This window comes from Fundulus heteroclitus, chromosome 8, assembly GCF_011125445.2.
Source record: "Fundulus heteroclitus isolate FHET01 chromosome 8, MU-UCD_Fhet_4.1, whole genome shotgun sequence".
NCBI classification, from domain to species: domain Eukaryota; kingdom Metazoa; phylum Chordata; class Actinopteri; order Cyprinodontiformes; family Fundulidae; genus Fundulus; species Fundulus heteroclitus.
Genome location: NC_046368.1, coordinates 5,592,900 through 5,614,006, shown reverse-complemented (window position 1 = coordinate 5,614,006; position 21,107 = coordinate 5,592,900). Strand labels below are relative to the sequence as shown.

The window sequence follows — 21,107 nt, the reverse complement described above, 5'->3', positions numbered from 1 at the left end:
GTTCACCTGTGCCCCAGCCTATTTAAGCCTGATCACTTCCACCTGTTGTGCTTAATTAGTTTTCACTCTGCTCACCTGTGCCCCAGCCTATTTAAGCCTGCCTCTGCCAAGACATCTTTTCTCATTCACCTGTCCGGTAAGAGCTCCACAGCATTCTGGTTATCTGCCTGTCTGATTTCTTGTTCTTATCCCATTGCCTATTTTTGAGTCTGCCCGGTTCCGGTCAGTTTTTGTTTTTGCCTTGCTTGGATGTCTGCTCTGTACCTGGCTGTGGATTGTTTTCTGTATACCTGCCAGATCCTCCCTCGTCATCACTCCAATAAATCCTGTTAAGCATGAACTCAAGTGTCTGGCTGAATACCGGGTTCATCCTCTGATCACTAATCATTACAAACGCAGCTCCATCTATACCTCTCAGTTCTCCTCCATCAGCATCCTCATGGCAAATCCTTCATCTGTGGGACTTTTTCTAGCCAAGAAACCATTCTGAAGGTCAGAAAAAACATTTCACTCACTGACAAAACTCCCATGATACATCATCATTAAAAGTGACACGTATGGAGCCTTACACTAAAGAAGTAATGAAAATAAAGACAAAATAACCACAGTAGCTCCTATTGTCAGTGAGGCCGGTTGTTCAGGACACCCATGACTGTTTTTTTTTCCTGAAACGAGCCCTCCTGCAACTTAATTCCTGATATCTGCGTCCTGAGAGCCTTCCTGCAGGAACTGGTCGGGTTCAGGACCCTGACCTCAGCTCAATATATTAGAAATTATCAATAACCTCTGACTTTGTACAGCTGTCATGTTGTCTGGGGAAAAAAACCCCAGAGTATCTTATGAGTTCAACAGATAAATGAGGATTTCCTTCCAAAGGAAAAGCAGCTGAAATTAATCACACCTCTTCAACCTTTCTACTTTTCATCCGGTTCCAACCATGAACCTCAGTGTGTTTCATTGTGATTTTAAAAGACTAATTGCCACAAAGCGGCAGATCACTGCAGTGGATGTAAAAGAATGCAAATCATAACAAATAAAAATCTGAAAATTTGTTATATGAAATTATATATTTGGCTCTTTTACTCTGATGGCCCTAAATAATAAAATAAAATTTGGGACCGTAATACAAGTAGTTGCAGCTGTAGCAAGGTGTGGTATAGTTTAATTAGCTGATATGTACGGTAGCTGTAGCACTAGCAGAGAGAACTCTGATAAAAAGCTCCTCTTCAGGTACCAGCTAGGGTTAAGACTGCAGCACAGCTGACTGATATGGGAAGTTAGAAAAGGTCATTGAAGTAATTTATGCTGGAACGTCAGCATAAATTAAACCTGAAAAAGTTGTTTTCCATCACTTAAGGCTGCTTTGGTAGTCAGTTAAAGTCGAGCATTTTGGAAATATTCCAGCCTGGAAACTTTTCATTGGTATTGTGGGAATTAGCTGGAATATGTACTCCTTGGTACTTGGGTAGATATTGGGTTCTTTTTTTTTTTTTTGACAATTATGCTGAAAAAAATTCATTCCCCAGGAATTTTTCCTCATAAATTTGTATAAATTCTCAGGTAAAGTTTTCCAAGCTAGAAAATTCCTGGGATTTTGTAACACCAGCTGAGAGTATTTAGATAAACGATATCAAACCAACCGGCCGCACTGATACGATGCGTAACACCAATGCATTTCATTAGCTGACAATAAACAGAGTGTAAACATGTTCTGACTGGTTCTGCTTATCCGCACTTTTCCCTGAATCGTAATCCTGTGGCGAGAAGAAAAGTTGTACATTTCTCACCATAACTTCCTCTTTTGTTCCTCATTTTTAGGACGTTGGCTGAACTGCTGAATCATCAGATTACTGCTCTGCTCAGAGCTGATCAAACATGCCATGTTTTTAATCCCACGGTCTGTTTCCCGGATTACGTCACAGTCCGGGCCACAGTTTGCTTTCCATGGAATAAAATATTCTGCTTGTGGTTTCGTTTCTGTGCCTATTAAACCAGCTATGGTTATTTTTGCTGAAGTCATTTCCAGGCAACTCGGCGCTCTTGTTGCATGTCTGATCTGGCCACTTTGACTAACAGTTACTGGAATGCAGCCGCTCCGTTTCCTGTTAGGAGGTCCTCATGGATTTCACAATCTCTGTGAACTCCTGCATTTGCACAGTACGTTCGGTTGGCTGCGTCTGCAGGGAGGGCTGTTTCTGGGAGTAACCCAACACTCCGACATCATTCAGTTTGACTCAAAGCTCCAGGATCCCTCTGAGTGATCCGGACCTCTTTATTTTCTTTTAATTACATCTAAAACAGAGTGGATGGTTGACAGTTTAAATAATCACAACATGTGGGAGCAGATAAGGAGAAGGAGGATGAAAATGATTGCGACCTGGCTTTTCTTGTTGCTTCTGTTGAGTCTGAGTGAACAAGACGGACAGCAAACAGGTGAGTTCTCCGTCTTCCTCTCCTATCTCTGGGTTTACTTCTAACAGTACACCGTTTCTGCACAAAACCAGCTTTAATGTTTTTGCATGAAAGGAAGAAAATCTAGCATGTTTCACTGGAAGGCTCAGACTGCAGGAAACTAAGAACCAGCTAAGAGTTTTAAAATGGGTCAGCCATGTTGGAAGTAGTTATGAACTGATGTCAGTTTTTCTAAATCCTTAAAAGTGAATCAGAAACATGCAGACCAGCTTTGAACATCTACAGACTGAAGGTTGTTCCTCATTCTTCATTTGTAGAGCATCTCCTGCTCACTTAGATTGGACCGAGAACATCTGGGAGCATCAGTATTCAAGCCCTGTCACAGATTTTCAGTAGGATACAGATCTGGGACTTTGACTAGGCCATTCTAACCCATGAATCTGCTTTGATCTAAACCATCCCATAATATCTCTGGCTGCATGTTCAGGGTGGTTGTCCTGCTGGAAGGTGAACCTCCACCTCAGTCTCAGGTCTTCTGCAGCCTCTAACGGGTCTCCTTCCATTGTTGTCCTGGATTTAGCTCCATCCATCTCCCCATCAGTTTGATGCTGCCAGCATGTTTCTCTGCAGGAATAGTGTGTTTAAGATGATGAGCAGTTTGTGTCTCGTTTGTTGGCCAGAAAGGTCAGTTCTGGTCTCCTCTGATAAGAGCAACTTCCTGTTTACAGTTTCTTCTACACAGCTCATAGCAAACTTAATAGAACTTCCTGTAACTTTCTTCTTTGCACTCTTCCATAAAACTCAAGGAGGAAACAACTGATAGTTTGTTTTCACACCTAAGCTGTGGATCTCTGCAGCTGATCCAGAGTTACCATGGGCCTGTTGACTGTTTCTCCAGCTGATGCTATCAGAAGTCAGTTCAATTAAATTTTATTTATACAGCCTCAATTCACAACACGTGTTATCTCAAAGTCAAGTTCAATCGGATTATACAAATTGGTCAAAAAATTTCCTCTCTAAGGAAACCCAGCAGGTTGCATCAAGTCTCTCCAAGCAGCATTCACTCCTCCTGAAAGAGCGTAGAGCCACAGTGGACAGTCGTCTGCGTTGATGATGGCTTTGCAGCAATCCCTCATACTGAGCATGCATGAAGCGACAGTGGAGAGGAAAACTCCCCTTTAACAGGGAGGAGAACCTCCAGCAGAACCAGAACCAGGCTCAGTGTGAACGCTCATCTGCCTCCACCCACTGGGGCTAAGAGAAGACAGAGCAGAGACACAGAAAGCTCAGAAGCTCCCATTGACCCAGGAGTACTTTCTATGTTAGATAGTAATAGAGGATGATCTGCCTCCCCTGATGATGTCACAGCTAACAGCACACTAGACCAGGTATACCTTCTATGGAGAGAAAAATGACAGAGAACATAAAGTTAAAAGCTGAAATAACAACAAACAATGCAGATTGGAGAGCAGTAGGAGAACTCAGCAGAGAGAGAGAAATAGGCCCTGATGTCCTCCAGCAGTCTAAGCCTATAGCAGCATAACTATAGAGGTAGCTCAGGGTAACATGAGCCACTCTGACAAGAACCTTTGTCAAAAAGGAAAGTTTTAAGCCTAGTCAGACAAAGAGTCTGCCTCATGGACCAAAACTGGGAGTTGATTCAAAAACGGAGAGCAAGGGTCTGGTGGACGATACAAAACAACAAACAGAAGGGCTTTTTATTGCTTTTCAGTTTGAATGAGGGAAACTAAGGGTTAAAATGTTCTATGGAATTGTAGTTATTAATTTGCCTGGGACTAATTAATAAATCAGACTGAATCAGCCTTAATTTCCAAGTTGGTTCATACAGTCAGATATTCGACTTTAGTTCTGCCTTGTTCTGAATGAGGACATTTTAGTAGAAATATTCAAAACAGAAATATTTTTTCCTAAATATATTTATTCACAATACTGTCAAAAGTATTCGCTCCCCCATCCTAATACAGGAAATCAGGTGTTCCACCACTTCCATGGTCAAAGGTGTATCCAATCCAGATGCTAAAGAGCAGAGTGAGGAGAGATCATGAACTTTATGAAGAGTAAATCGCCACAGACCTCCAAACTTCATGTTGCCTTCAGGTTAACATGAAATAAACATATTAAATTAAACAGAAATGGACTCCAGTTACTGATTAGAAGGAAACTAATTGCTGCCCGTCACACCAACGCGCACACCCAAGGGATTTGACCTGAATCACTTTCTCATGAACTGACAAATCCAGCCTATAGAGGCAACTGCAGTAAAGAGAGGAAAACTCTTTTTACACGTCAGTCAATTAGGGCATGCATGGGAAGTAGAAGAAGTAGTATTTAACATCAGAACTTGCACCATGCACCTTTAACCTGGTGTGAAACCAAATGCACACCAGACCATTCGAGTTGTGAAGCATTTTGAAAGTCAAGCGTCCTTTTCCTTCCACTACTTTGTGTTGGTCCTCCACACATTTTGATGACAGGCTCCTGATCCATGTTCTTCATCCAAGAAGGTAATGTTACTGGATACACAAACAGAGATTTTAGAGCTCCCACAAATTGGCTTAAAGCGGAGTCAATCCGACTTTCCATCAGTATTTTTCTGAAAACATTTGGACATCCATCCAGGAGTCCTTGTCAGTGTTTGTTTTTGCTTGTTTTCTTGGATAGCTGAGAGTTTGCACAGCTCTGCCTTCGTCCGAGTCGGCTAATGGACAGAAATTTTCTTCACATTTCATTGTCTTCTAAAGCCTCAGTCAGTGACATTAGAGCCGCAATGAATGCTGGGAGGTGTAGTCTATCAGTACTGAGATGGCCCAACAAAAGGTTCTCATTCTTTAGGACATGATCCCTATCTGATGACCGTAGGTGAGGGTTGAAACGTAGAAGGTCCAGCAAATCTAAAACGTCACCTTCCAGATCTACATCCGAGTCAAACGTTCAAATTCAATATGAAGATTCAAAAATATAAACAAATTTTCCTTTAATGATGCTTCACTAGTGATACTGTCTGTCCCCCTTGATCAAAACAAGGAGCTCAGCAACAATGACTATCTCTTTCCCAGGTGTTTCACGATGCGGACCTCAGAACCTAACCGTCTGGGGTTTGGGTCAGACGCTCCTGGCAGAGTGGGAAGACGACGCATCATGCTTGGCTCTGAATGACCCGATCACCTACAATATGACAGTTCTCATTGAAAACAAAGAAGTTTATTCTGTGAGTTCATTGTCGTGGTTTATGACTAACAATCCCACTTGCCGACTCTGCCGCTGACATGACTGTGGAAATATTTCAGGATAAAGTCTCTGTGATGCCGGACGACATTGGATCGACTCATTCCTGGAACTGGACGTCTTATTTGCCGTTGGAGTGTGCTTCTCACACCTTCAGGCTGAGATCCCTAGTCCAAAACCAGATGAGCCAGCTGGAACAAGAAAAGACTCTTCCTGGTAAATAGCAACCTCAGCTTAATTCAATTCAATTCAATTCAATTTTATTTATATAGCGCCAAATCATGAAACATGTCATCTCAAGGCACTTTACAAAGTCAAGTTCAATCATATTATACAGATTGGGTCAGATTATACAGATTGGTCAAAAATGTCCTATATAAGGAAACCAGTTGATTGCATCAAAGTCCCGACAAGCAGCATTCACTCCTGGGGAACCGTAGAGCCACAGGAAGAGTCATCTGCATTGTACATGGCTTTGCTGCAATCCCTCATACTGAGCAAGCATGAAGCGACAGTGGGAAGAAAAACCACCCATTAACGGGAAAAAAAACCTCCGGCAGAACCGGGCTCAGTATGAACGGTCATCTGCCTCGACCGACTGGGGTTACAGAAGACAGAACAGAGACACAACAAGAGAAACAAAAAAGCACAGAAGCACACATTGATCTAGTAATCTGTTCTACATTAGATGGTAGTAGCGGGTGAGCCGTCTTCTCTGGATGATGTCACAGTTAACAGAACGCCAGACCAGGTGTACCTACTATGAAGAGAAAAGAGAGAGAACAGAAAGTTAAAGCAGAAATGACAACACATAATGCATAATTGAAGAACAGTAGAACTCAATATAGTGAGAAAATTAGATCCTGATATACTCCAGTAACCTAAGCCTATAGCAGTAAAACTATAAAGGTAGCTGAGAGTAACATGAGTCACTAGTTATAATTTTTGTCAAAAAGAAAAGTTTTAAGCCTAGTCTTAAAAGTAGACAGGGTGTCTGCCTCACGGACCAAAATTGGGAGTTGGTTCCACAGGAGAGGAGCCTGATAGCTAAAGGATCTGCCTCCCATTCTACTTTTAGAGACTCTAGGAACCACCAGCAGACCTGCGGTCTGAGAGCGAAGTGCTCTGTTAGGAACATACGGGGTAATCAGAGCTCTGATATATGATGGAGTTTGATTATTAAGGGCTTTATACGTTAGAAGAAGAATTTTAAATTCTATTCTTGATTTAACAGGAAGCCAATGAAGGGAAGCTAAAATTGGAGAAATATGATCCCTCTTGTTGATTTTCATCAGAACTCTTGCTGCAGCATTTTGGATCAGCTGAAGGCTTTGAACTGCATTTTGTGGACTTCCTGATAGTAAAGAATTACAATAGTCCAGCCTTGAAGTAACAAATGCATGGACCAGTTTTTCAGCATCACTCCTGGACAGAATGTTTCTAATTTTGGCGATATTCCGGAGGTGAAAAAAGGAAACTCTGGAAACCTGTTTAATATGGGATTTAAATGACATGTCTTGGTCAAAAATAACACCAAGATTTTTTACTTTATTACCAGAGGCCAGGTTAATGCCACCCAGATTAAGTGATTGGTTAAGAAGTTTATTTTTTGAGGACTCTGGCCCAAAGATTAAAACTTCGGTCTTGTCAGAATTTAGATGCAGGAAATTTAAAGTCATCCAGCTTTTGATGTCATCAAGACATGACTGCAGTCGAAGTAATTGATTGGATTCATCAGGATTTATGGATAAATATAGCTGAGTATCATCAGCATAACAGTGGAAATTAATCCCATGCTGTCTGATAATTTTGCCTATCGGAAGCATATATATAGTAAATAGAATTGGTCCAAGGACTGAACCCTGTGGTACTCCACAGGTGACCCTAGAGTTTGAGGAAGATTTATTATTAACATGAACAAATTGGAATCTGTCTGACAGATAAGATTTAAACCAGCCTAATGCTTTCCCCTTAATCCCTACAGTATGTTCAAGTCTTTGTAGGAGAATATTGTGATCAACTGTATCAAATGCAGCACTGAGATCTAACAGGACAAGTATAGACACAAGTCCATTATCTGAGGCCATGAGAATATCATTAGTGACCTTCACCAGAGCTGTTTCAGTGCTATGATGAGCTCTGAAGCCTGACTGAAACTCCTCAAGTAGGTCATTACTTTGTAAATGTTCACAAAGTTGATTAGCAACTACTTTCTCAAGAATTTTAGATAAGAAAAGAATATTAGATATAGGTCTGTAATTTACTAACTCATCTTGATCAAGAGAAGGTTTCTTAAGTAAAGGTTTAATAACAGCTACTTTCAAAACCTGTGGTACATATCCATTTACTAAGGATAGATTAATCATGTCTAAAATAGTGCCACTGATCAAAGGGAATATGTCCTTAAACAACTTGGTTGGGATTGGGTCTAACATACAGGTAGAAGGTTTAGATGAAGCTAAAATTTTAGATAGCTCAGAAAGCTCTACTGCTTCTAAACAGTTCAAACACTGCGCAGATTCTAAAGATTCCTCCAATGCTGCCTCACTTACTGAGGACGAGGTAATCATGTTTGGGAGGATGCCAATTATTTTATTTTTAATGGCATCAATTTTATTTATGAAGAATCCCATAAAATCATTACTACTAAGAGCTAAGGGAATGGATGGATCAACAGAGCTGTGGCTCTGGGTAAGTTTGGCAACTGTACTAAAGAGAAATCTAGGATTATTTTTATTCTCTTCAATTAATGATGAAAAATATGCTGCTCTAACTCTGCGGAGGGTCTTGTTATACAACAATAGTCTGTCCCTCCAGATTAAGTAGGATTCCTCTTGGTGTGTAGAGCGCCATTTTCTCTCCAATTTCCTAACATTGTGCTTCAAGGAACGCAGCTCTGAATTAAACCAAGGAGCCAGCTTCCTGTGAATAATCACCTTCTTTTTCAAGGGAGCTACAATGTCTAATGCAGAACGCAATGAGGAAGTCACATTGTTAGCAAAGGTATCGATTTGTGAATGGGAAGAAACAGCAATGCTGCCATCTACAGGGCATTTCTGCAATACGGAGGATATTAAAAAGGGGACAGACTCTTTAAGTTTTGATACAGCATTATCCGATAAAAATCTACTATAATGGTACCTTCTTTTGGGGGTGGAGAATTCAGTTAGATTAAACTCAAATGTTATTAAAAAATGATCAGACAGGACAGGGTTGTGAGAGAATACTGTTAATTCTTCACAATCAATGCCATATGTCAGAACAAGGTCTAAAGTATGGAGCCGAGAGTGCGTCGGTTCATGCACATTTTGAGCAAAACCAATTGAATCTAGGATAGTTTTAAAGGCTACACTAAGGTTATCACATTCAGTGTCAACATGGATGTTAAAATCACCCACTATAATAACCTTATCAGTATTTAACACCAAATCAGATAAGAAATCTGACAACTCATCCAAAAACTGAGTGTAAGGGCCTGGTGGACGATACAAAACAACAAACAGAAGAGGTTTTATTGCTTTGCAGTTTGGATGAGGGAAACTGAGGGTTAAATGTTCAAAAGAACTGTAATTATTAGTTGGCCTGGGACTAATTAATAAATCAGACTGAAAGATGGTTGCCACTCCTCCTCCTCTTCCCACAGATCTGGGAATGTGGAAATTTGAATAACTGGAGGGGGTTGACTCATTTATACTAACGTAGTCCTCTTGTAGCCAGGTTTCTGTGAGACAAAACAAATCAATCTGATTATCAGAAATCAATTCATTAACTAACAAAGTCTTTGGAGGGAGAGACCTTATATTTAATAGACCACATTTTATTATTTTATTTTTAGGTTCAAGGTGAACCATATTGATTTTTATTAGGTTTTTATGATTTGTTCCTTTTAGATCAGTTTTTGATCTGTTAAGTTTTGGCCGTGGGAAAGACACCGTCTCAATAGGATAATGGGTGGGTAACAGTACAGAAGCTGCAGAGAGGTGTGTTAAACTACGGCTCTGCTTCCTGGTCTGGACCCTGGGTTGTCAGCATTTAGGAGAACTAATAAATCCGGCCATATTCCTAGAAAGAAGAGCTGCACCATCCAAAGTAGGATGGATGTCGTCTCTCCGGATCAGACCAGGTTTTCCCCAGAAAGTTCTCCAGTTATCAATGTAGCCCACGTCGTTTTCTGGACACCACCTAGACAACCAGCGGTTGAATGATGACATGCGGCTAAACATGTCATCACTGGTCAGATCAGGCAGGGGACCAGAGAAAATTACAGAGTCCGACATAGTTTTAGCAAACTCACAAACCGAAGCAACACCAACTTTGGTGACCTCTGATCGGCGTGACCGGGTGTCATTACCGCCAGCGTGAATAACAATTTTGCGGTATTTACGCTTATCCTTAGCCAGTAGTTTTAGGTAGGATTCTATGTCGCCTGTTCTGGCCCCTGGTAGGCATTTAACTATGGTCCCTGGTTTCTTTAGTGCCACATTTCTCATTATGGAGCTGCCAATAATTAAGGTCGGCTCCTCGGCGAGATTGTCGCTCAGAGGGGAAAATTTATTAGAAACGCAGATGGGTTGGTGGTGATCTGGGGTCTGTAATCTAGAGCTATGCTTCCTACGAACTGTCACCCGGCCAGCCTGGTTACCAGGCTGCTCGGGTGCTACTGCTTTAGGTTCGCTACGTGAAGTTACTCTATGCGGCTCCGCGCTAGCAAAAGAGCGGCTATCAGCTGGTTTTTCAACAGCACGGAGCCGGGTCTCCAATTCTGACACCCTCGCCTCCAAAGCTACAAAAACACTACATTTATTACATGTACCATCATCACTAAAGGAGGCAGAGGAATAACTGAACATCTGACACAGAGAGCAGCAGATAGGAGACTTAGTCAGAAACGGAGAAGCCATTATGAGGCTAAGGCTTGGCTAGCGCTAGGCTAGCGCTAGGCTAAAGCTAGGCTAACGCCCTATTATCACGCCAAAGAACAAACCGTGTGAAACACGAGGAGTTCCCAAATGTGATGAGCAGCCACAGACAATGTTTTTAAAAGTGCTTATGTTTGGAAACAGATGTTACAGCAAAGAGGTTTAAAGATAAAAAGCGAGAGAGCCTGGAGCAAAGCTCCGTCGTTCACACAGCAACAACAGGAAGTGACACAATACGCCTTACCGCAAACAGGAAGTGATGCAATCCACGATTGCTTACATCAAAACCCTTCAGTCCTACGCCTAATGCTGTGTTTTAACGCTCTTTTGGTTCTTCTGGAGGTCAAACTGGCTCTGGTGGGGAAAGAGTCTTCCCTCAGGATGCGGTGTTTGATGTTGGCAGCACCGCCACCTTCTGCTGTGTCGTCCCAGATGGTGAAAAGTTTGATAAGATGTTTCTGAGTAGATCCACAGGCAGAAACATGAGCATCACCAAGATCAGTGAGCAGAGATACGCCCTGACTTTGCAGCTGGAGGAAGTCCCAGCTCAGGGTCTTGATGTCTTGTGTATGACCAAAGAACCATCAAAGGGACACTATGGATCTACTGTTTTTGTTGGCTGTAAGTTCTCTGTGAAATTCTGGTTCCGTGAAATTCTTCTTACTAGTGAGTAAACTCAGCTTTCTGACTCAGACCCACCTGATGTTAGAGATCTTTGGTGTGAAACTCGGGATCTGGAGTCAGTGGAATGCCTCTGGAGGGAAGGAAGAGGCACAATGGTGGTAGCAAAGAGTCCGACACAGTATCAGCTGGATGGAAGGTAAAAGGAAATGATCCAAATATATTTGTGTAGAAACCAAGAAAGAACCAGGCCCAGGCCTGGGCCACACTTTTTACATTCTATTTAATTTGATAGTAAATATGATAACAAACCCATTTTTAACTTTTCCTTCAGAAAATCTGAAAGATTTGTTTCATTAAAATGGGCATATGTTTTTTAAAGCAGGTAAAAACAATTCACAAGATATATATATATTTAATTTTTTTTTTCTTTTATTGTTATTGTTATGCCCTGGAGTACTTTTGACTTGAGAATTTCAGGCCACGAGCCAAAAAGTTTGGACACCCCTGACCTAGACAAGAACGCTTTCTCCAAAAGGACTTGTAAATGTAACTTAGTATAAAAATGTTTGTCTCTCAGGTTGTGAAGCAAACCAATGTTTCTCTTTCACACACAACAGCAGCCACTTCAGTTGTACAGCTGAAGTCTTATTGGGTTGTTTATAGTTGACATTGACTGAAACCTTTTCATAGTGAAACTTGATTAACCAATGATTTTTAATCATTGATGATGTCGTGTTCAACAGGGTCTAGACATTTCAAAATTAATTAACTAAAAAATGAATGCATGGAAACAGCGTTTTATTACAAGGTACAATTTAGTTTTCCTAAAACCGACCAAATTTTAATAATCATCTAAAGCAATTTTTTTCATACCCAATGTGTTAAAAAGAAGCTCATATGGATGGAAACCCACCCAGTCTGGCAACATTGTCTCACGCTCATTGCATGAATAAATAATTGGCATGCTAGAAGGTTTGTCTAAATATCTACCCGGATAAAATGCTGGTATGTTAATCCACACACCATAGCAGTTTAGCAAGGATGTCTATATGACAATGAGCAAATTAGCATTTAGCATCTAATTAGCATTGTTCTCTGTTAACATGTTAGCATGACAATCAAAATAGCACGTTAGCAAGTTGGCATGGAAATCTAACCTGACAAATGATGTTGTCACAATAACGTGAAACAGCAAATAGTCCGAAAAAACAGCAACAAATCTGCAAGAGAATATCTGGGGGAAAAAAGAAGAAATAAAACAACAGACACTGCCATTCTTAATGTTGGGACATTTAGAGAAACCTCGGTAAACTAAAGCCTTAGAAGAGCTCCACAACTCCTCTGCAATGTTTAAAACTAATAGTCGGACTAAAAAATCCCTGCTGAGAGACATTGCTGCTGATGGTGGTTCTATGGATCGTGGTGATGGCTCAGGATTTCCCCTCTATAATTTGTTTGAGGAGGTGTTGTTAAATAAATTATGATAGTGTAATATTTCATATGCTCTCCTTGTTCATGTTTTGCAGGTATGATCAAAGCCTATTTTTTGTCTTGCAGTAAATGTGACTCTGAAAATAAAGGAAGATGCTCTAAAAAGCTAAAGGTCGAAGTTGGTGAGAAGAACTGGACTCTAACAGCTTGGAACCACCTTGGAAAGGTGGAGATCCAAGACACTGCAGATCTGACCAAGAGAGGTACTTTTTACAGCCTTTTGGAAGCTAAAACCACCTGACTTCTTTAACTGAATTCAGCTGTCACAGTTTCTCTTTGTTTCAGTTCACATGTTGGCTCCACATGAGCTAACAGTTGCTGATGTAAACGCCAGGACTGCCATACTTAGCTGGAGGTGGACTGTGAAGTGGTACGATAACCTGAGCCTGACGTGCCAGACCAACATCACAGACACAGAGGGGCATGTACGTCTTCAGTGAGGATAAAAAGGAACAGGAGACATCCCTTCGTAAAAAATCTTAAACTTAAACTCTCTTTTGTCCACATAGTTTCCCCAGATTGAACACGGTGTCGGGCTGAAAGCTGCCATTTTAACTGATCTGAGACCAAACTGGGAATATCAAGTGAAGGTCCGGTGCAGAACAGCTGAACATTTCTGGAAATGGGGCACATGGAGCAAAACCGTGACCTTTCGCACGTTGGGTGATGGTGGGTATCTGACGCAGCGCACACCAACACCTCCGATCCGAACATTTGTCTACTTTAGGTACTTTTCTTAAGGTAATTTTAAGATCTCCTCACCAGACTTTAGATGTATTCAAGACAATCTCTAGTCTGGCACTGACTGTCACAATACCTTATTTTTTCTCTTTTTGAAAGCTGAAACACTTATTTCGAACATATAAGGAAAAATCTTATCTCAAGTTTAAAAAGGAGTAGGAAGAAGCCGTTACTTATTAATCCTGCATTTCTGTCTAAAATGTAGAATCCATGTAAAGTTCCCCATTACACATATTTGCATCTAATTTGTCCTCCTTGTCACAATTTCAACACTTTTATAATCTATCATTACAATTATGTTCAAGTAATAAATCTTTTTATGACTTAGTCCTAGCTATGCCATTTTAACCATTGTCAATGTATGTTAAAATGTTTTCTACATGGATTTATGCCATGGCAGTGGTGGTCTAGTGGTTAGAGAGCCACTTGCAGAATCAAAACTGCCCCTACTACAGTGCTCGAGGCGTCCACTTCGACAACAAACTGTCTATCCTGGTCGGGGGATATTAGTACAGAAGCAGAGGTGAACAGATGCTTGAGTTTCTTAAAGTGCTTGGTCGTTCCAAAAGTACTTGACCTTAGAAGAAGTGTGTCAGGCTCAGGTGGAGAGTGGAGGAGATAGATTCCTCAGTGGAGTGGTTCCGCCGGTAGGCAAACTGGAGCGGGTCGAGTGTTGGTGGGAAACTGGAGACGATCTGTTCTTTTACCAACCTTTTAAAGCACTTCATCATGATGGGAGTCAGTGCAACAAGCAGATAGTCGTTGAAACAGGTGGCTTGAGGTTTGTTTGGCACCGGAATGATGGAGGCAGATTTAAAGCATGCTGGCACAGTGGCTTGGTCCAGCGAGGTGTTAAAAATGTCTGTGAGGACACCAGCCAGCTGACCTGCACACTCCTTGAACACCCGCCCAGGTATGTTGTCAGGACCTGGGGCCTTCCGCGGGTTGACTCTCCTCAGAGTCTTCCACACGTCGGCTGTGTCAAGGCAGAGGACCTCCTCTTCCTGATGGGGAGCAGCTTTCACTGCTGGAGTGCTGTTCAGTGCCTCAGATCTCCCAAAGAAGTTCTTTAGTTGATTAAGGAAGTCAGCATCAACTTCACCCACTGGGGGGGAGGGCGTGTTGTAGTCAGTGATCGCCTGTATGCCTTTCCACATGCTCCTGGTGTTGCTGGCGTCATGGAAAAGCTCCTGGATTTTCTTGTGTAGTTCCGCTTCGCTAGCCTGATGGCCCGGTTGAGGTTGGCCCTTGCTGTCCTCAGAGCCTCCTTGTCACCAGACTTGAAAGCGGAGTTCCGTGCTTTTAGCGCTTGATGGACCTCCTCAGTAATCCAGGGTTGTTGGTTGGCACGGGTGATGATGGTCTTGGTGGTGCTGATGTCCTCAATGAATTTGCTGAGGTAGGCTGACACAGTCATGGTCATACTCATCAATGTTGATCTTGTCCTCATATGTTGCTGCAGCTTTGAACATGTTCCAGTCAGAGCACTCAAAACAGTCCTGGAGCGCCTTCATGGCCCCCTCATGGTCTGAAGAGCCCAGGTGGGGGTGGGGGCTACTCTGAATGCGCCTTTTTTTTCTGTAAACTAAGTCTAGAGTGTTCTCTCCCCGAGTTGCAAAATCCACATGTTGGTAGAAATGAGGGAGAACAGTTTTTATATTTGCCTGGTTAAAATCCCCAGCAATGATGAAAACCCCCTCTGTGTGTGCAGATTGCAGCAGAGATAGTCCGATAGAGAACACCCATAGCCTCTTTTGTGTTTGCGCTGGGAGGCACATAAACCGCGGTGATGATAACAACAGTAAACTCTCTGGGTAGGTAAAAAGGTCTGCAGCTAATAATCAGGAGCTCAATGTCCGGAGAGCAAAAGCTTGTGACTATTCTAGCATTTTTACACCAGTTGTTGTTGTTGATGTAAATGCCTCCCCGAGTCTTACCGCTGAGTTGTTTACTTCTGTTGGCGCAGAAAGTATCTAGCCCCTCCAGGCTAACGGCGTTGTCTGGGATTGATAAGGTAAGCCATGTCTCCATCAGGATGAGAGTGCAGCAGTCTCTAAACTCCCTCTTTGCAGAGAGCTCGAGTTGTAAATGGTCTATTTTGTTGTCCAGTGAGTGGACATTAGAGAGCAAGATGGATGGAAGCGACGATCTAAAGGGTTAGCCTTTAGCTTAGCTGCTAAACCTCTGCAACAGCTGCTTTTCTTCGGCCGGCTGCACCGCTTCTGCTTGGCCCTCCTTCGGCGTGAGCTGCTCGTCAAGTCCGCCGCCTCGCAGGCCCCCGGGACTGGCACCTGGAGTACTCTGAAGCCGCGTAAACAATGAAGCGTAGTAGTGATTACAAGTCCAACAACACTACATGACCGTAACTCCAGCAGGCGCTGGCAGTCATGTACTGATCGGCTGGGTAGATGAGTAGTTTGTAGCGGGTTTGGCGGCATTTTTTAATGAAAATGTCCACGAGTCGGTCGGAGCTGTATGCCCAAGCCGGTGCCAGGAGGCGCCGCTGGAATCCTAAACACATCCATGAGCGCATCCTCATTCCAGCGGCTATCAGTGGCCAACAGATGAAATTCAATATATTCAGAAACTGAATTATCCCATTGTTTTAAGGACAGGAGCCCCCTGGTGGCCTCCCTACAGGGTAATACTGGGCTGAATAATCGAACTAGCTCCCGTGAGAAGTGACGGGAGTGACAGATGCTGGAGTTATTCTGCCACTCGGAAGTCCCCCATAATTTAGCCTTGCCTGCTAACAGAGAGATCACATATGCAATCTTAGAGCGATTAGTGAGATAGGCCGATGGCTGTAACTCAAAATGAATCTCACACTGCATGAGAAACAACCCACACTGGGTGGGGCTGCCCCTGAAGAGTTTGGGCGGAGAAAGTTGTGGCTCCGGACTAGCCGACGTAGTAGTGCGTCGAGTGGTGACTGGGGCTGACGAATGCGGAAGTGGCAGAGCGGGTGAAGTCTGGTTATGTAAATGAGTAAGGATTTCACAAATGCCAGCTTCTAATTTTGAAATGGATTCTTCCACGCCTGCACACCACTTTTTGTCTGGTGATGGGTCCATCTTTTAGTTACCACACCAACTATTCGGGATTACAGAGGTAACGGTCACTAACCTTCTCACCCACTCACTGGTGGAAACAGTGAGGGCAGGCTCCGTCTGCTTGGTCGGTACGCAAACGATCCTCGATCTGATCAGGGAAGCCCTGAGGTGAGCTCCGGCTGGTACTCGGTGGTCAGGGGACAGGCAGAATGTCAGAACCATGATAACGATGACAAGCAGGAGGTCTAGGGGGAATTTCCAGCATCCGTAGTCCGAGGTGAGGTCCAGTGTCAGAGCCGGGTGATCCAAGATGCAGAAAGAATCTAGGGGGAAATCCAAGGCAGAGTCAGGGCACAGGTCCACATCCGGTAACAGACAGGCAATCCGGTCAGACAGGGGAAAGGCAGGCTCAGAGAAACAGAAGGCAGAACAGGTTAGGAAATAGGCAGGCAGGAAGTCAGGAACAGAGCGCTGGAATAAGTCTCACCATTGGCCCGAAATAATCTGGCACTAGTGCCTGGTCTGAGAGCAGGTTATAAAGTGACAGGAGCAGATGGATCTGATGAGTGATGATGACAGAGCTGCACAGGTGTGTCAGGTGATGAATCAGACCAGCATTACTGACAAGATTATGACACTGTTGTTATCTTATTGCTATCATTCTGATTAGATTATTTGTTCATCTTGATTCACATGTTGTTTTTTTATTATATTTGAATTCTTTATGTTTTTTTTCTCCGTCCCCTGTAAATTATTCTCCTTCTCCATCAGCTCTGGGCTCTGTTGCTCCCTTCTGTGTTGTCCTGCCTTTTTTCAATCAATCAATCAATCAATAAATCAATCTTTATTGTCAACTACAATTTGCATTGTAATTGAAATTATAGTTCCAGTACAACCATCCATCACATACATCACAAACCTTTTGGGGGAACGATTTGACTGAGGTCTTGGGTTGCCAAAGAACACAGCCATTTGGTGCAGCCGTTAGGTGCATTCTTCCAAACCGCCTGATGCAGTTTTCATAGGGCGCTGCCTTTGAACTTTGTGGAAAGATAGGAGCCACATTTGGGGAGGGAGAGGAAATAAATGCATATTTAGTTTGAGATATCAAAAAACAGCAGCACGAGAAAAGCACATATGACTGTCAGGATTTGTTCTGATGAACCTGAACACCACCACCACACACACAGAGTTTCGTTTTAAGAGTTTTATTTTATTAGTTGTGGAGGAGGAGACCAGAGACTGTACCAGGCTGGAGCAGACGAGAGACGGTGAAGATGACTGAGGTTGGAGACGCGGCAGAGCTGGAGCAGGCAGTAGACTGGGACCGGCAGACTGAGGTAGAGATCTCAGGCAGGCAGACGTAGGAAATTCTGTCTGGCAGACATATGAAGCTCTGTCTGGCAGATGTGGGTAGCACTGGCAGGACGAGGTTTGAGTGAAGATGATATGGTGGGGAAGAGCTGACTGAGGAGAGCTTTTAAAGAGAGGTTTGCAGGGGGATTGAATCCGGGGTGATTAGAGCATGACATGTGTAGGTGATTAGTGGAAAGCGCAGATGGGGCTGTATGGGAGGAGGAAGGTGCTGGAAAATGTTTAGGGTGCAGCAGGTAAAAACTGCACCCTGACAATGACGAGACAACATTTATGCAGAGGGTTTACATTGGAGATTTGTCGGATGTAAGTTTATGTAGATTATGTGCGTCAGTTGTGTGTGAGTGAATGTTTGTTCAGTTTGTCCATGAACTCTGTCCAGAAGGCCATTGTCCTTGATATGATGGAAAGTTTATCAACCAGCGCCACTGTTCTGAATGCATCCATAGATGTCCGCAGGGGAGGAGGGAGCAGGGGGAGCTGTTCTGGACCCTCTCGCCATAACATCCAGGGGAGTTTTAGATAAGGGGAAGCCTAGTCCAAATGCACTTTTTGTTTTGTGAAGCAAGCTGCACACATTTTCCTCAGCTTGGAGTCCTTTGTTGCTGGCTCCACGTGGCGAATCCAATATTCCAAATCTGTTGGTTTTTTTTCCGCATTTCACATCCAGATTTATCCCATCTATCCTCTGAGTTCAACCACTGCAGACAGCCTGCGTTCCATCACATCCAGCTTGCGGCTCTTACGGTTCTGCTCGTTCACAGCCTTAGTGATCATGTCAAATGCGGCCGGCAGCCTGATCATGGCCATATTTGCCTCCGACATCCTCTGAAGTTGCTGATACAACAAAAATCCTCCAAATCCAAGAAATCCGACCATCAGGAATTCAAACATGTATACGTCTTCAACGTCCTCAACTGACAAAATCGAAAGACACCATTTTCCACCTGTTCCAATAATCTAGGGTGTATCCAACAAAGTGTACCTCCAACCGGAATCCGAACGTAGGCAGACAAAGGAAAGAGAGAGAGCGAAGGGAAGGAAAACTAATTTCAGCTGAATGGCGCAGCTAGCTTCACAGCAAAAAGCACTTATGATGCATGCACACTGGAGAAAATATTTAGCACAGTTAAACAAACTCCCTTTTGGAGCAATTACACATTAAACTTTTTCCTAATAGGTTCTGCCCAGGCACAAAATATCACCTTATGGGTGAAAAAAAAGACCAAAAGAAATCCTTTACTTGGTGTTGCTCTGGTAAGGAGAACAGTGCTGGGGCGTTGATCAGCGTCCGTGTCTTCCTGGCGGAACCTCGGGTAGACTTGGCACAGTTCGGAGAGGAGCATAAACAACAAGTTTTCTGGGCACTTCTCCGACGATTTGTTTGGCCAAAACAACGACCGGAGTCTGTGTCGATCTCTGGAAGATAGTGGCTTCCAGTGGGATCAAAAATGTATTTAACTTAATGTTAAAACCAAGACCTCCCCATTTAGAGATACAGGGGGAAACTGATTTGGCAAAAAGTCGAACCAGCGAGGAAATAAATCATGTGCCACGTGGGGAAAATCCAGCATGAGGGACAGCTGCTTGTGTCTTCCCAATTGGCAAACTGCCAGAAAAGAAGGCAGAGCATGGTGCGTCTTCGTCTTACTGTCGTTTCAATGGCAACCAGATAAGGTTCCCATGGAGTGGTTTCCATAGACGTGTTGCATGCTGGGAGCTGCAGTCTGTCACGTCATAATGGCATAACACTCCGTTATGCTGCCTTCGACGTGGTCTTTTGCTCCCTGCCACCCTGATTCCTTTGGGCCTGTTATGCTTTTGGCGAATGGAAATCTCTTTTTTTTATGTTCTACGCATCTATGCCTCTTTAACCACTCCCATGACATTCCTCTTTACTTTTTCATTACTTTTAATGTCTTGAATTAGAAATAAGTTTTCAAACTTTAAACTGGGCTGTGAGTTCACTAGCCTTGGGCTACCGTGAGACTAAGCTCTCGAGAAATCCTTTGTTTTCACAGTATTGTGCTACTTCCTTTCCGTTGCTATGAAATGATTGATATCTAACGTGTAGATTGACACGTGCTAAATAGTAAAGGAGTTAAGCACAATTCAAAGTTAATTGTTAACCTGGCGAAACATTTGTTATTTAAGAATGAGAAGTTTGACCAATTTTCATTCTACTGTTCCTACATTTTCTAAGTCACAAATCTCTCTTTTTGTTTATTTTTATTTATTTGTCCATAAAAAGCATACCCATAAACACAAAAGGTGTACATTCAACCTAGTATGCAGTCATATAATTATCAAAAAAACATCTCTAAAAAGGCCCAAAACCTGCTTATTTCTGATCTGTCTTTAAATGTTTGTCTCAGGTGCCTGAGAGCCTCCCAGCAGCAGCGAGCAACGACTACACCAGATGAGCCCAGCTGCACCAACAAAGTGAGTGAAGCTGCTCACCAGCTGCCAAAGGAACGATTTCTGAAATCAACCACAGGATGGCCGTCACAAAAAAAAGAAACAAGTCTCCAAATCTGAGAGGTTAACATGGACTTTACCCCGCACATCTGTGTAACTGAGCGTTCTTCTGAAGACTTCACATCAGAAAATAAACAATAAACATGAAAAACATAGCGAGTAGTTCTTACCGCACTGTTAAGTTTTAACCTTTTACATGTTTGGGTATGTATTCAAGTATCATCTCTGAACTAATGGACATAATTAGGATGTGAAAGGGAGAAATTCTTTTAATTTTAATCATTTTTACGTCAAAGTGTTGAAGCTTTCCCTGCAGTCTGGGATCTGAACACTTCCTCTGCTAATGCAAACAAACACATCTGCTCTTTGTCTTCCAAATATTTAGGTCAAAACTTATGAAAGCACTGAGTCCTTGGTGAGATGTGGCTCTGTGTGTGAAAGTTTAGAGAAGAAAAAAACAATCCCTATCGTCACCTTCAGTCTTTATGTTTTGGCTCAAAGTTTCACAATATTGTGGTTAAAGATGGAGGTGAAACATCCAGAGAAGACTGTTGGAAAAAAGAAGTAAAGTGAACAGATTGTTAACACGTCCAACTGAGGACGAGTTTTGAAAACTGTCTGTCAAGTTTTGTTGAGGAATCTGAACCAAAAACACTAGAGTCTAAAATCTAAACCATGGCTAACATATAGGAGAGTTTTGACAGAAATTCATCGTTGACTAATTTCAACTCTTCTTTCTTCTGTGTGATTTTTGTCTGTTTTTCCCTGA

General features: G+C 42.7%; 1 protein-coding gene across 3 annotated transcripts; it reads left to right on the top strand.

Annotated features, from left to right (window-relative positions):
* Positions 1-2,087: 2,087 nt before the first annotated feature.
* LOC118563898 (leukemia inhibitory factor receptor-like) lies at positions 2,088-20,491 on the top strand. Of its 3 annotated transcripts, none has more exons than XM_036139993.1 (9): positions 2,088-2,433; positions 5,490-5,641; positions 5,721-5,874; positions 10,917-11,198; positions 11,271-11,397; positions 12,759-12,895; positions 12,978-13,117; positions 13,202-13,361; positions 17,707-17,975. In XM_036139993.1, exons 1-9 carry the CDS (start codon positions 2,307-2,309, stop codon positions 17,769-17,771), a joined length of 1,344 nt encoding a protein of 447 aa, XP_035995886.1. In that variant the 5' UTR covers positions 2,088-2,306; the 3' UTR covers positions 17,772-17,975. The 3 variants fall into 3 exon arrangements, with proteins under 3 accessions (XP_035995886.1, XP_035995887.1, XP_035995888.1); XM_036139994.1 differs by having other exon boundaries at positions 2,091-2,433; positions 10,920-11,198; positions 17,707-17,973; XM_036139995.1 differs by lacking the exon at positions 17,707-17,975 and adding an exon at positions 20,236-20,491 and having other exon boundaries at positions 2,097-2,433.
* Positions 20,492-21,107: the final 616 nt, after the last annotated feature.